The 13,685-nt window shown below is 29.9% G+C and overlaps 2 protein-coding genes across 11 annotated transcripts in view; one reads left to right on the top strand and one right to left on the bottom strand.

Annotated features, from left to right (window-relative positions):
• LOC103573120 (disks large 1 tumor suppressor protein) overlaps positions 1-13,685 on the bottom strand; it is a 216,960-nt gene that overhangs the window by 181,145 nt on the left and 22,130 nt on the right. Inside the window, exon 1 of one of the 10 annotated variants that reach the window (XM_008552019.2) lies at positions 5,302-5,378. The exons of the other annotated variants lie outside the window; for them this stretch is intronic. Within the exon in view, the coding sequence (XP_008550241.1) occupies positions 5,302-5,374 (73 nt within the window). The 5' untranslated portion in view covers positions 5,375-5,378. Of the gene's footprint in view, positions 1-5,301; positions 5,379-13,685 lie in introns of those variants that run through there. 10 annotated transcript variants of the gene reach the window in all.
• Positions 9,879-12,030, top strand: LOC103573119 (facilitated trehalose transporter Tret1-like). The gene is made up of 2 exons (XM_008552015.2): positions 9,879-10,216; positions 10,295-12,030. The coding sequence occupies exons 1-2, from the start codon at positions 10,147-10,149 to the stop codon at positions 11,677-11,679; spliced, it is 1,455 nt and encodes a 484-aa protein (XP_008550237.1). The 5' UTR covers positions 9,879-10,146; the 3' UTR covers positions 11,680-12,030.

The raw sequence follows: 13,685 nt of genomic DNA, 5'->3' as shown, positions 1-13,685 counted from the left end.
TAATAGTCTGGGAAACAAGTGTTCCTTAAGCTGAAGATTGAAAAATTATACACAAGCTTACGCCTAATGAGACTAGGAAAATTCCAACATCGTTAAATGAATTAGGCGTCACGATCGTTAACGTCGGAGCGAGGAGGCAAGATATTGTACTGGAAACATTCACAGAATCCAAACTTAATCCTATAAGCATCTTCTCTTTATACAATTTTATCTTTTCATGTGTATAGAAAACTAACAAAAGCTCATAATAATTTCTCAGAGAACAAAAAATTTTAATAAAGAAGAATTGATGATGCATAAGTTAATTACAAAGGAGGGTCGGGTAAAATGGAGTACCCAAATTTTTTTTTTCAGTTTTTAATCGTAATTCATTGCTTCCACTATCAGTTTTGTTAAGAATCCAGGAATGAAAATTCTTTTTTGAAAATCATTTTTTATATTAAATCGTAATTCAATTTTTTTTAAATTTGTAGTATATGTTATTATAAAAATGCTTAGACGTAAATAACTATTATGTCGTATCAAAAAAGTTCTAAATCCGATCTGTAAAAGCTGAAGATATTGGTTTGAAGATAATAAACATATATTTACCTAAGCATTCGAACAATCTGAAAGAGAGTAAGTTTAAAAATGCAGCGAGGTGGTGAGCTGCAGAAAATACGTGTAAAGTTTAAAAAGATTGGTAGTGATTGGTGAGACGATCGATTACAAAAAGTAATGGAGCTACGTGGTCCATTAACAACCCACGTATCGTGACTAAATGCCAGGTTGATGATTGTGAGAGTGCTATAGAAGAATTTTTCACCTTTCCTTTGTGATAATTTTCTTTATGCTCTGCTTTCTGCTCTCTGTATAAATACTTAAGTAGATTTATTATTATTAAATCTGTCAATAGGAAATTGAATAGACTCAAAAACGTAAAATGCACCCTAATAAATCAGGGCGCATTTCACTAAAAAGAGAAAAAAGTATTTTATATTTTTTTTTGGTATTCTGTATAAATATATATAATTTCTTTTCTATATATCTAGACATGAAAGCGTTTTCGTCAAGTCAAAAAAATATGACGATGTATTTTTTCTCTACATTTGCCAGCACGCAGCCAGGAAAATATATTGTTAAAAGAAGAAATAAGAAAAAAAAATCATTTACTGTTAACCCAGATACTTTTTTATGAGGTTATTTTTTATTTGGTATTGCTTCTTAAAACAGATAAAATAAAATATTTTAATGTCATGTGTGTCGTATATCTATAGCTTTCAAAAGTTATTTAAGTAATGACTGAGAAATAAAAGTGTCGACAGCTTTAACATGACAATGATGAATTTTACAACTTTATTCTAGTAGTGAAAGGCACCACTTGTATGTGTATAGGGTGAAAATGAGAAAGAGGGACAGGAGGAAGAAGTAATACTAGGAATATACAACGACCACTGAACGGATATGAAATATTGAGGCCAACAAAAGTACCCCGTGAGTACGAGAAGCTTGTTCACCGTAAGAGAAGCTTCCGTTTCTCTCTCGTCTATTTTATCTGCTTTCTCATTCCTTCATCGAGTCCCCTTTATACAGCTCCCGTAATTCGTCGTCTCGCAATTGTGAACGTGAAAGCGTCTACATATAGCCCAAAGTGGTAATCGTACGCAAACTACCGCTGTACTATACGTTAGAGTCTGGATCAAGCCAGTGCACATATATCATTCTCACATGCAAATGTTCGCCAAGACAAATGTTCGGAGGCCCTTATTCTCTACAAGATAAACCTAACAAATGTCTTTGTTTCAATTTATAAGATTTATTCTTTTTAAATTAACTCAAAATAACATAAATAACTTGAATTATCGTCAACCACAGTGATCAGAATTCCATGACAAAAACCAAAATTTATAAATAAATTCTATGACTCGAATAAATAAATTTCAAAGCGATTACTAGATAGAACATAGAAACATGTTTTGGCTAGTAGCATTTCAATAATAAAAGTAATAGTCAGTTCATTGTTAATTCGTCTAGTAAATAGAATCAGCTTCCAAATAAATATTCAATCCGTTACAAAAATTCAAAAAAACCCTACTTCCAATACTTAAAAACTTGTGACTTTTTTATTTCCGCTAACTTGATATTGAATAACCCAATGAATAATCCAAACGACATTGTCATCTATTTATTAACGAGGCTTTTAACCATCAGCATATCTATTTATATCCTTTCTGAAACCATGTACAACCAAATAAAATATACATCTATACATGTAGTGCAGAGAAATAACGCGGCGCCAAGAAACAGCATACGATAATTGTGCTATGTATATATATCTATATATATATATATGAACAAAACGATCCTTCTCTTTCTTTTTTTCGCTCACTTATCAAGTGCTGTCATTGCTCGTATACATCCGCCAAGGAACTAGAGAATATACTAGGCGCCGATCAACTTATTCCAGACATTCTCTATATCTACGTCACGATTGATTACTCTTCTATCCTCGTGCTCTATCCTACTTATTCATTTAATAGTACATGCATAAGAAAAAAATATGTATGACGAAAACAATTTCAGGATAATACATTTACGATAAAAAATGAAATTTCCTAGGAAAATTATTATTATTTAAATTTAATACCTTATAATTTTCAGATTACATTTATAAATTATTTTTCTAAGATTTCTCAAAGTTTCTACGTCACAACTGTCTGTTAATTATGTTACCGCTTTTTTTTTTTTTTTTTTTTATATAAAAAATACCTGGATTTTTTTCCTTCAATATTTTGTACAAGTTGAATAAAATATAAAAATCTAAAAAGGTAAAGTAATTCTGTTCGTTTTGCCGGAACAAAACACGGTTGGATTTTCATATCGCGTACGAAGAAAACTAGGTATGGATAATTTTTATTCTGTACAGCATACGCGCCCTAGGGATAGAAATAAAAAAAAAATGACAACTGTACTGTTGAATACTCTACTGAAAATTTTTATATTCAAAAGTGGATATGTTGCAAAACGAGGGAGAGAACGAGATGGGGGTTATAGATGAGAACGTTTGGAAAGTAACAACATCCATATAAAGTGATCAGTCAACTAAAAATATACGTTGAAACTTTAAATGTATAACTAAATATTTAAAAACATTTCAACGTAACCTATCGTAAGTAATATAATAGAAAAAAGGGATTTTTATCGCCATGTAACTACAAGTGTATTATTATTTTTATTTATTTATTTATTTTTTTTTTTTTTTTTTTTTTTTTTTTTTTTTCAAGTCCTTTATGACTTTTTCAACGTTACGTCAGATGAAAACTTCCTTTTTCTATCAATCGTTTTTCAGCTCTACCTACGCAGATTCAGACGAACAGGCGATGCTAATTGGAATTAAAAAAAAAAACAGAAAAATTAAATTAAAATAAAAAATTGCGATGAGTTATTGGAAGTAGAGTACTTGTAAATTTTAAGTGAACCGTAAATCACTATTAAATATAATTAATTACCATATCCCAATTAGAGAAATTGTATATTGGAATGAGAATGGAATTATTAATGCAATTTCAGTGCTTGAAAATTAAATCAAGTGTTATTATTATTATTTTTATTAATACCTTATTAAAATTTTTATTTTTTAAATTAAATTTAACGACAAGATAATAAAATTATTTAATGTTAAAAATTAAATTAAGAGAAATTTCAAATCAATAAAATAATTGAATCGGGATAAAAAAATTTTTACTGGAAATTGTAAAATTGCTTTGTTTAAATAAAAAAATTTTTTAAAACTCAGACCAAAAAACCATTTAGAAAGAAACGAAAGATGGTTATACTTATAAAGACGCAACAGGTTTTGGAATAAGCAATTGTTTTGTACTGGTTACCGTTCACAATTATAATAATCGAAGAATCTATTACATAAATGATTCGTTGAATCTGTTTGAAGTTCATTTGAAAAAAAATTTATATTTAATTGAAATCGTAGATTATTTTTATTGCAACAACAATAAATGCAATTGACTTATGATTTCTCTGAAAACTCTAATGAAACTAAATTGAATTCAATGCCATTAAATCAATGCGTTATACTATAAAAATAACGTGATTATAAAATATAAATAAGAAAAAATACAATGAAAAGCATTGTAAAAATTAAAAATCCCATTGTGCAATATCAGTAAAACAAGACGTAAATAGTAAACATTAATGAATTTATTATCTTCTAATTATAAATACGTGAGGTATTTATGTGTTGTTCAATTACACATGATTTATCTTTGAATAAAATTTTCAACTTGAATTTAAATAAATCCTCGCGTATAATTAAAAAGCGAAAAAAAAATCTAACTATTTTTCATGGCGCATTAATTTCACTGCGATTGCTTTTTCTCCGTCCTTTTTTCAGTCTCAATGCACTAGGAATCACTCGTATTTGAAACAGGTTATTATCTGATTCAATAGCAACAAGTGACGGACAAATTATCAAGTTTTTTTTTACACAGTTCGATTCAATTTTCCGACTTACTTTAATTTTAAATTAATTTAAAAATTTCAACTCAGTTAAGTAATTACTTTATGTGAAACTTTTTAAACTGGCTTTAACATGCGCCATTGAATTATCATGTGATGTAAAATATTCTAGATATATTGTTACCAGGAAGGAGAATAAATCTCATTTACAGGCATGAGTTTACAGTGAGGATGAACAAAACTTTATAACTTTATTATGCAGATTATTATCTCCCATCAAAAATAGTTCAAGAGTGTCGTCTATCAAATTTTATGTGTCTTATCTTACCATATTTATGTAAGTCAAGTATCACTCAAATTTCTATTTAAAATTTGTTTAACTCTGATATCTATACAGTTGTATCAGCAAAAGCTGTTGCAGGAAAAACAGCAGTTACCGTTTTATCTCAAATACTTATCAATGCATTGTAAAAAATTTTCGGATTGAATTCGGAGTAAATGCCGGACGGCGTATTTATTTAATTCCCTTGAGGTAAAATTTACTCCGAAGGGGAATTTATTTTCATATTAAAATTCCGAATCGGAGTGAATGTTAAAAAAAAAATCTAGATCACTTCGAAATCACTCCACTGGAAAAAAACTCCTTATTTACTCCGTACTCGGAGTGATTTTTTCTAAAACGTTGGAACTCTGTGTGATAGAGTGAATTTGAATTTAAATAAAATCCGAATCCATTCCCTGTTTTTTACAATGTGCTTGTGGTTAATTTGAGGTACTATATGTCAACGATGTAACATTTCTTTGAAGAACAAAAATAAAAAAACACGAGTACTTAATTTGTAAACTTACGGTAACGTTCAAGGTAAAGAACAGTTGGTATATAACAGCACGTGCCATTTTCTCCGTGAACGTGTGCGTACATTTCGATCGAGTATTGTTCTCGTGAGATCACTTCAACATGCCTTCACTTTTTTTAGCCGTTTTTTGTCATTTTTTTTTTTTTTTCATCTGTCAACTATTCATAACGAGTGACAGGATTCTATCAATGTTACTGATCCATTAATCTTTAGCATTCACTAATGTTGTCACTAACACCGCGTCATCAACTCATCACAAATATGTTTAATTCGCACAATAATTAAATCTGTTTGTCAGATAATTATTAAATACCTTGTTCCTCTCAAAATTTCATAGTTAATATTATATTATAATAAAAAAAAAAATAAATAAAATAAAAATGTTTAAATAAAAAGTTCAATACTGTCCCTTGTACTTCATATTTTTAGTTAAATGAAGTGTTAAAAACCACTTTGCAAATAACTTCACAATATAGATGTACTTGAATTACCATAATTACAATATCTGTCATCATGTTGAATAATATTTGTCTGTGTTTCATGTTTACCATTAATTTTCGTATTTATATGTGTTTAAACTAAGCTCTCTCGCGTGGCGGAATATACTGGTTGGTAAAACAAAACAAACCATAATTCAAATTGAAATTATACATTTTACATTAACTATTTTGGTGATTAAATTATCTCAAGAAACTATTATTTATTAAACACAAGTATAGTTAATGAGATTAGTAATATGATTTGGCCACTAAATACTCTGTAATTATGGGCTTCGTAATTGAAAAAATATGAACGGCAATTGTAAGTAACCGTAATTGAAAAATATTAATTCAACAAACATCTGTAACCATTAATAAAATTAACAATATGTAAGTGAATCATATATCCAGCGTTTGCATAGACCTTGAACTGAGGTCACTAATTGAATGGATAAATATAAGTGGCTGAAATTTACAGACACTCATAGTTGTAGATAATAAAAATTTTTGGTGATAAAATAAATATGTTTTTTGTTAAAGAATAGAAAGAAGTATAAAATTTATGTTCCACAATAAAATAAAATCCATCAATAGAAAGAAAAGTAATAAAAGTTGCACAACATCTAAGGGTAATCCACGAGTAACGAGTGCGCTGAGCCTTCTGAAAATAGACAGATTGTCACAGAAATTTAGTATTTTAGTCAGGAGCAATGCAGCTTGAGTCACGTACAAAACTACTGTTGAGCACAGCCGAGGCAAAGTAAAACTACCACCACACAGAGACGACCGAACAGAACGACTAGAATCCACTGACTGCCGGCGTCGCCTCTTTTCACCCCCAACGACCTAGCGTGCAGCATCCCTGACCCCGCAACCACCACCACCAGCAGTAGCACCAACTACCCACTATACAACTACCCCATCTCATCCGCATTCCCACCAAGCTATATCTCTGATGATTCTGGCCTTCTTCCGAATCATCCACCATCCGTATTACGTCGCCTCACTTTCTAACACATACTTAACAAGTGTTGTGTTATGTTTGCCTTGGTTAGGAGTTGCACGAACCTCTTATTCTTACTTTACTTAAAGCTTTCTTTTTTTTTTTTTTTTTTTTGAGATAAAAGACGAAAGAAGTGGAAAAAAAAGAGTTCATCGTCTACTCTTCCAAACTACCGTCACTCGTTCATTCATGTGTCTTTGCTATTCTTCTCAGTGTATCAAAAAGTAAAAAAGAAAAACACGACAAATAAAAAACTAAAATAATACTGCAGTGTAAGGGTAAAAGTTTTTGAGAGGTTAAAAAAGGTGAACATTATGAACGTGAGACAGGGAAAATATTTTTACAAACTTGACATTGGAGAATTTGTTAGAGATTCCAGAGACAATTCTTGTGGTGCTTCCGATTCGAAATCGGAATTTAGAAAAGTTTTTTAAGAAAAAAGTTTACGGTGAAGTAGAAGAAGCAGAGTTGAAGGAAGGAGGTAAATAAGGAAGGAAAGAAAAGAGGTGGAGGAAGGAAATGATGTAGGGGTTTGTAAGAGAGAAAAGGAGACGGGTTTTCCAAGAACAGGCTGGAGAAACCGATTGAACCCTCAGGAACTACTCGACCCTCGTTGTACTCTCGTTCTAAGAAAGTAAAAAATCCTCTTTCATCGTATTCTCGTGAACGCTTACCGAGCTAGTGCCTCGAGGAGAAATGGGAGGGCGTATTAGATCTTAGCGACCTAATGGCTTTTACGCCTTATTACTCGTCGTTACGTTAGATGAACGACTTACCAGGACAAATAGCCAGCCGACAGCTATTATAAAATTTTTCAACCTAGAATATTTTTCACCTGTTAAAAACCATTCTTGTCTTCACTTACTAAAATTACTTATGACGACCTTGCCTTGTTTATTTATTACTAACAAACCGTCGAGACTAGAAAATTTACGGACGTTGATTGATCATTAATTCTTAGTTATGAAGCAGCGAAAAAAAATCAATTAAAAGTATACCATAGTTAAGTTTTAATTGAGATTTTAGCTTAAAAATAATTGAGTAATTGATACGCGCTAATAAATATTGTATAGTCCTAAAAGTTCAACTACTGGAAGGTCTGGATTTGATCTGACTCTTTAGTTGATAGCTTTTCTAACAACTTCATTCTGAAATTGGCATCTAACAACTGTCGAACAACTTGAAATCAATAGACCAATAAAGCTGATGAATCAATTAGAGGTCTGGTTACATCGATAAACTTTTAATTCATTGGAATAGATACTAATTATTGGTGGAGTCAAAATACATTATAAAAGTTCAATTCTTATCTTTAGATGGCACGTGCTGCGATGCCGCTTATCGATTATTGATAAAGAATGATGTTGACGATCTTTCAAGCTGGATATCATCAACTAAATCAATTTTGCATATACTAGCCGAGGTGATGATTCACAAACCGCTTTAAATACTGATTTACCATTTAGCTAACTATCTTGCAATTGCACTGAGAAAAAACTGGTTTTTTGAAATATGAAAAACATAGTTCAATGAAGCTTCCACTATAACCCTCAGTTCAGATAGCTAATATATAGTTGTAAAATGTTCGATGATATCATAGTTGTTTTAACTGTGTTATAGTTCAATGAACAATGACAACAGCGAACGTAACTAAGTAAAAAATGCTATTCTTATTACAAAAAAATAATGAAGAAAAATCCGTAATTATATTCGTCGACGACTTAAATGATGCTAAATTAATGAATTTATAATCGTGCGATTGCTGAAACATTTGTGATTCTGCTGAAGTATAAGTTCTGAGAAATAATATTAAATACTTAACACTACTAGTTTCAAATAGTTTCGGCCATTATAATATAGTTCAAGAAACTATAAATATTAATTAAGATGACTATTTTTTCATTTCCATTCCTTTCTAATTACCACAACCATGCACTTTTCTCTCAGTGTGAGAATTAAAAATAAAGATGATAATAATATGTATACTATTATCATTAATATGAGGAAATCAACTGAAGAAAAAGTTCCGCTTTAGAGATAATCATACAATAAAAAAAAAAAAAAAACATTGTTATTTAGTATTTTAATTGCGGTAGTAAGGAAGTATATAATTTACGACAAATAAATAACTGAATTGAGTAGAGAGATGATGAACAATTGTTTTGGACTATAATTAATGTGATAAAGAATAAAATAACAAATTACTAAAGAGTGATTGAATGATTATCAACTGATGAATTATTTCAAGTTTTTTCAATGCTAATAATAACAGATAGTGACATTGATAGCATATTGATCTCTGCCCTATTGAGTTCAATTGAATACACGATAAGTTCAATTAGATGCAGACATAAATTGCGAACTTATAACAAATAAAACTGATTTGAGTTTAACATATCAAAATTTTGAAAAAATATATGAATGGTATTATTAAATACTGGATTTGATAAGATATTTTTGTAAACTTTTAAATGACAATAAAATAACAATTTTATAAAAAAAGATTCCGTGTGATAAGTGTATTACGATAAATTATTAAACAAACTCAGAAACAAAAAAAAACATTTGCAAAAAGAATTTTTTTAAATTAATTTGGGTTGTTTTTAATAAAACATCATATTTTTTAGGTTAATGTAAAATAAATATTTGTAGATGTTTTAATTACAGTGTTTACGTAAATTATAAAGATCGAATTAAATATTTCATATTTTCATAACGAAATTATGATGGACAAATTTATATTAAATTTATGAAAATTTTTTTTTGTAGATGATAACGATATATATTTAGACAAATATCAAAATTGAGTTCCCAAAAAAATATTTACACATTTTATAATTTATATACCAACGAGATTTAAAAATATAATGTTTACTATCTTTATAATTAGAACTGCTTTCGATAAAAAAAATATATGTGTATATATGTATATAATATAAAATAAACAAGGTTGACAAATTAAATTTTTTTATCTAAAAAATTGTGTCATAAGCCCGTTTATCAATTTTTTAGTTCTCCTAATGCTCATTTAAGATGATAAAATATGATTGACTCTGTCAGTTGTGTTGTGCGTCAACTAAGCGACGCGAAGCAATTTAATATATATAATAGTATGATACATCCATTAAATCTTCAGTTATCATTGTCGTTACAAACTATAAGGAAGAAAAAAAAACAGTATTGTACGGTTTCTGTTATTAGATAATAAGATAAAGAATGAGATTTACCGCGAAAGAATGTGCTGAAGATAATAGCCAAAAAAAATAAATAACTTTATAATTGAATATTCAAACAGTGACAGTGTTTTGGATGATAAATAAATTTATGATAGATTAGTGAATAAATTAAAGTGATAATGACCAACCAATCGACACAAAGTCAGCATCGTTTTGGTTTATGGCCGCAATGGTTAGCAGCTGTAGAACGTAAGCAGAAAAAAAAATTAATTAGTTTAAAAAAGGGGTAAATATTTTAATAATTGGAAATGAATAAAATATTTTTAGTACTACTGATGTCAATGATGGTGGGGTTGATATCAGGTTGGACATCGCCATATTTAGCTAAATTAGATGCCATAGAAAATCCGATTTCGGAACTTCCAATAACTAAAGTTGAAGCATCTTGGATTGCATCACTCATCAATCTCTCCCGACCAGGTGGTGCAATTTTAGGAGCGATATTTGTTTATAATATTGGTAGTAAACCAACAACGTTGCTTGCTGGGATTCCTTTTGCATTGGGTTGGGCAAGCTTCCTAATTATGAATTCAGTGACGTTAGTTTATGTATCACGTACTCTCTGCGGTATCGGTCTCGGGATGTATTACAGCTCATTTCCACTTTACGTGGGAGAAATATCACATCCTAGGATTAGAGGTGCTCTAGTAGCTTTGATCATGCAGGGTCTTATGTTGGGTAACTTATTTGGTACAATGATGGGAAAATATTTAGACATGTGGTTTTTTGCTGCCATTAGTCTTGTTCCAAATTTAATATTTTTGGGCTCATTTAGTCTGATGCCACAGACACCGCACTATTTAGTACGTCACAATAAGATGGAGGAGGCTGCTAAATCAATAAAGTTCTACGATCGGAATGCTGACGTTATCAGTGAACTTGATGCTCTCAAGCAATTTATGCAGTCAAATCAAACAAAGACGTTCAGAGATACCTGGCGTGCACTCAATACTCCAATAAATCGTAAAACATTATTAATGGTTAATATTATTTTTGCATTTGTACAATTAAGTGGACTTTATACTGTCTCTGCGTATATGGAAATAATGTTAACAAAAGCTCGTGTTGACGTTATAAAGCCATCGAGTTTAGTAATCGGAGTTAGTGTAATAAGTATTATTTCCAGTTGGATAGCGACGTATACTAATGATAAATGTGGTAGAACAATTATGCTATTACTTTCAAGCATTGGTGTCGCATTAGGAATGTTTTTATGGGGTTTGAATTATCAATTGTTGGATCTTGGTTATGACGATCCAAACCTACAATGGCTATCAATTACTGCAGCAATTGTATACCAATTCACTCTTGCTATCGGCCTGATGCCAGTACCCACAACACTTATAAGTGAAATGTTTGCACCAAGTGTAAAAGGTATAGGTGCTTGCATAAGCAGCGGGATTTCTGGTGTATTTGCATTCGCTGCAAGCAGAAGTTATCAACCTATGGTAGACATTCTATCTGAGAAATACGTATTTTGGATTTATGGTTCACTTATGATTACTACTGGAATTTATACGATGATATTTATTCCTGAGACAAAAGGTAAATCACTTGCGGAAATACAACAAATGTTATCCCGAGGTATTAAAAATAAACCAAATTATGAAAGTAAAATAAGAGACGAAAATAAAGTTGTAGAAAAAGTATGAAAGTTGTGATATAGATAAAACTATTTTCATTTGTATGGTTATAATGGCTATTTTTTTCTAAATATTTTTTATATCAATCGTTAATTTTATAAGACTTATTTTGGCTGATAAAGTCATTATAATATTAAGTAGAAAGTTTAAGTAATAAAGCCGAACGCAATTCTGTCAGCAGTAGATTAATTGGTTAAAAATTCTGGCATTAGAATTTTTTTTAATATATATTATTACTCATACTGAACAATACTCTATAATTGATTTCAATTTAAAATACTTGGTAAGCTAATGATTATATTTATTCTTAATATACATTTAAGATTTCATAAAATAATTTGTAGGTTCGAAATAAAAACTTTTTTCAATTAATATAAGTGGTGACGACGTTAAAAAAAAAACTAAGAATATATATATATATATATATATTTTTAGGTTATTACATCATTACTTTCAACCAGTCTACCTTGTTTTACATTATTTGTAATTTAAGTTGCTAACTAACAGTGACAATAGTATTTTTCTAATACTGGTAATTATTTTTAGAATGCTTACGAATGAATGTCAATAATGATAATTATGAAGTAGTAATATTTTAAAAAGATCTTGAATAAATTTTATATTTGATACATAAAATACTTGTTTGATTAATTGCAATTTAAAAACAATATGGACATATTTATATGATAGAAAGAAAATAAAGTAAGTATACGATAAAAAAATAAATCAACTAAACTTATCGAGTAATAGTATATTACACACTGAGAGAGGAAAATAGGGCATTCTTACTCGCGTGTGTAATTTCCTACTAGAGCCGAAGGCGAGAGTGACAAACACGCAGATTGGGACGTTCCACTTTTCTCCGTTGCGTGTATACTATTTTTCACAAGTACTAAGCCTGAAAATTTAAATTTCTTCATCTGATTGAGGAAAAAATCACGCATGCGCGAATTGCCATCTTTTTCTTTCTGATCAGAAAAGTATAACTTTCTTTCCCCTACACAGGATAAGATTTAAACTTTTGGTGCAGATATGGTGAAAAAACTTTTTGTACGGTTTATGATGTTACTAGTAAGAAAGCAAACAACTCTACAGACGAACACTAATTGGTAAAAAAAATATAGTGTTTTCAATGTCAATGATGACCGAATTGATAGTCGAGTTGACTTCATTGTTTTTATCAAAACTGGATTCAGTACACATTACATTTTGACACTTGTCTATGCTTCTTGTTAACTTTGTGATATCGGTCTTGGAATACATTACAGCGAGTTTTCACTATATATTGGAGAAAGTTGCAAGATTATTTGATGGGTAATTTGTGTGACAGTATAATGAAACAATATTTAGACATGTGTCAATTTGCTGCTATAGGTCTTGTTCTTAATATACCATTTCTTGATTCATTTAGTGTAATGCCACATATACTACATTATTTAGTGTCTCGCGATAAGACAGAAGATGCTGTTAACTCAGTTCAATTCTACGATAGAAATGCTGACGTCATCAATGAACTTGATGCTCTCAGACAATTTATGCAGATAAATCAAACTCCAACATTCCGAACAATATTGTCTGCTATTAATACTCCAGTAAATCGTCAAATATCACTGATGATTAATGTTATTTTTGCACGCTAAAAGCGGACTTTACACAATTCCTACGTATATTGAAATGATGCAACTGAAAGTTCGAGGAAACTTTTTAGATTCTCCACACTCAAAAAATTAAATAATAAGAGTTACCATCTAGTTGTAGTAAAATTTTTACCATCAATTTGATAGTAGTGAATACTATCTAGATGATTTATACAATCATTCACTACGATTAGATTGATGGTAAGAATTTTACCATAACTAGATGATAATTCCAATAATTTAATTTTCTGAGTGCAGATTTGGTAGTTGGTTTGATCCAACCCCTAAATTTCCCGTTACTTTCCAAACTCAAGAACGGTAAATTAAATAATAACTGTAATTAACATTGGAATAAAATGTAATCGATAATTTTCCAAG

This window comes from Microplitis demolitor, chromosome 8 (assembly GCF_026212275.2).
Source record: "Microplitis demolitor isolate Queensland-Clemson2020A chromosome 8, iyMicDemo2.1a, whole genome shotgun sequence".
Taxonomy (NCBI): domain Eukaryota; kingdom Metazoa; phylum Arthropoda; class Insecta; order Hymenoptera; family Braconidae; genus Microplitis; species Microplitis demolitor.
The sequence above is the reverse complement of the archived record's forward strand: the minus strand, read 5'-3'. Positions and strand labels throughout refer to the sequence as shown.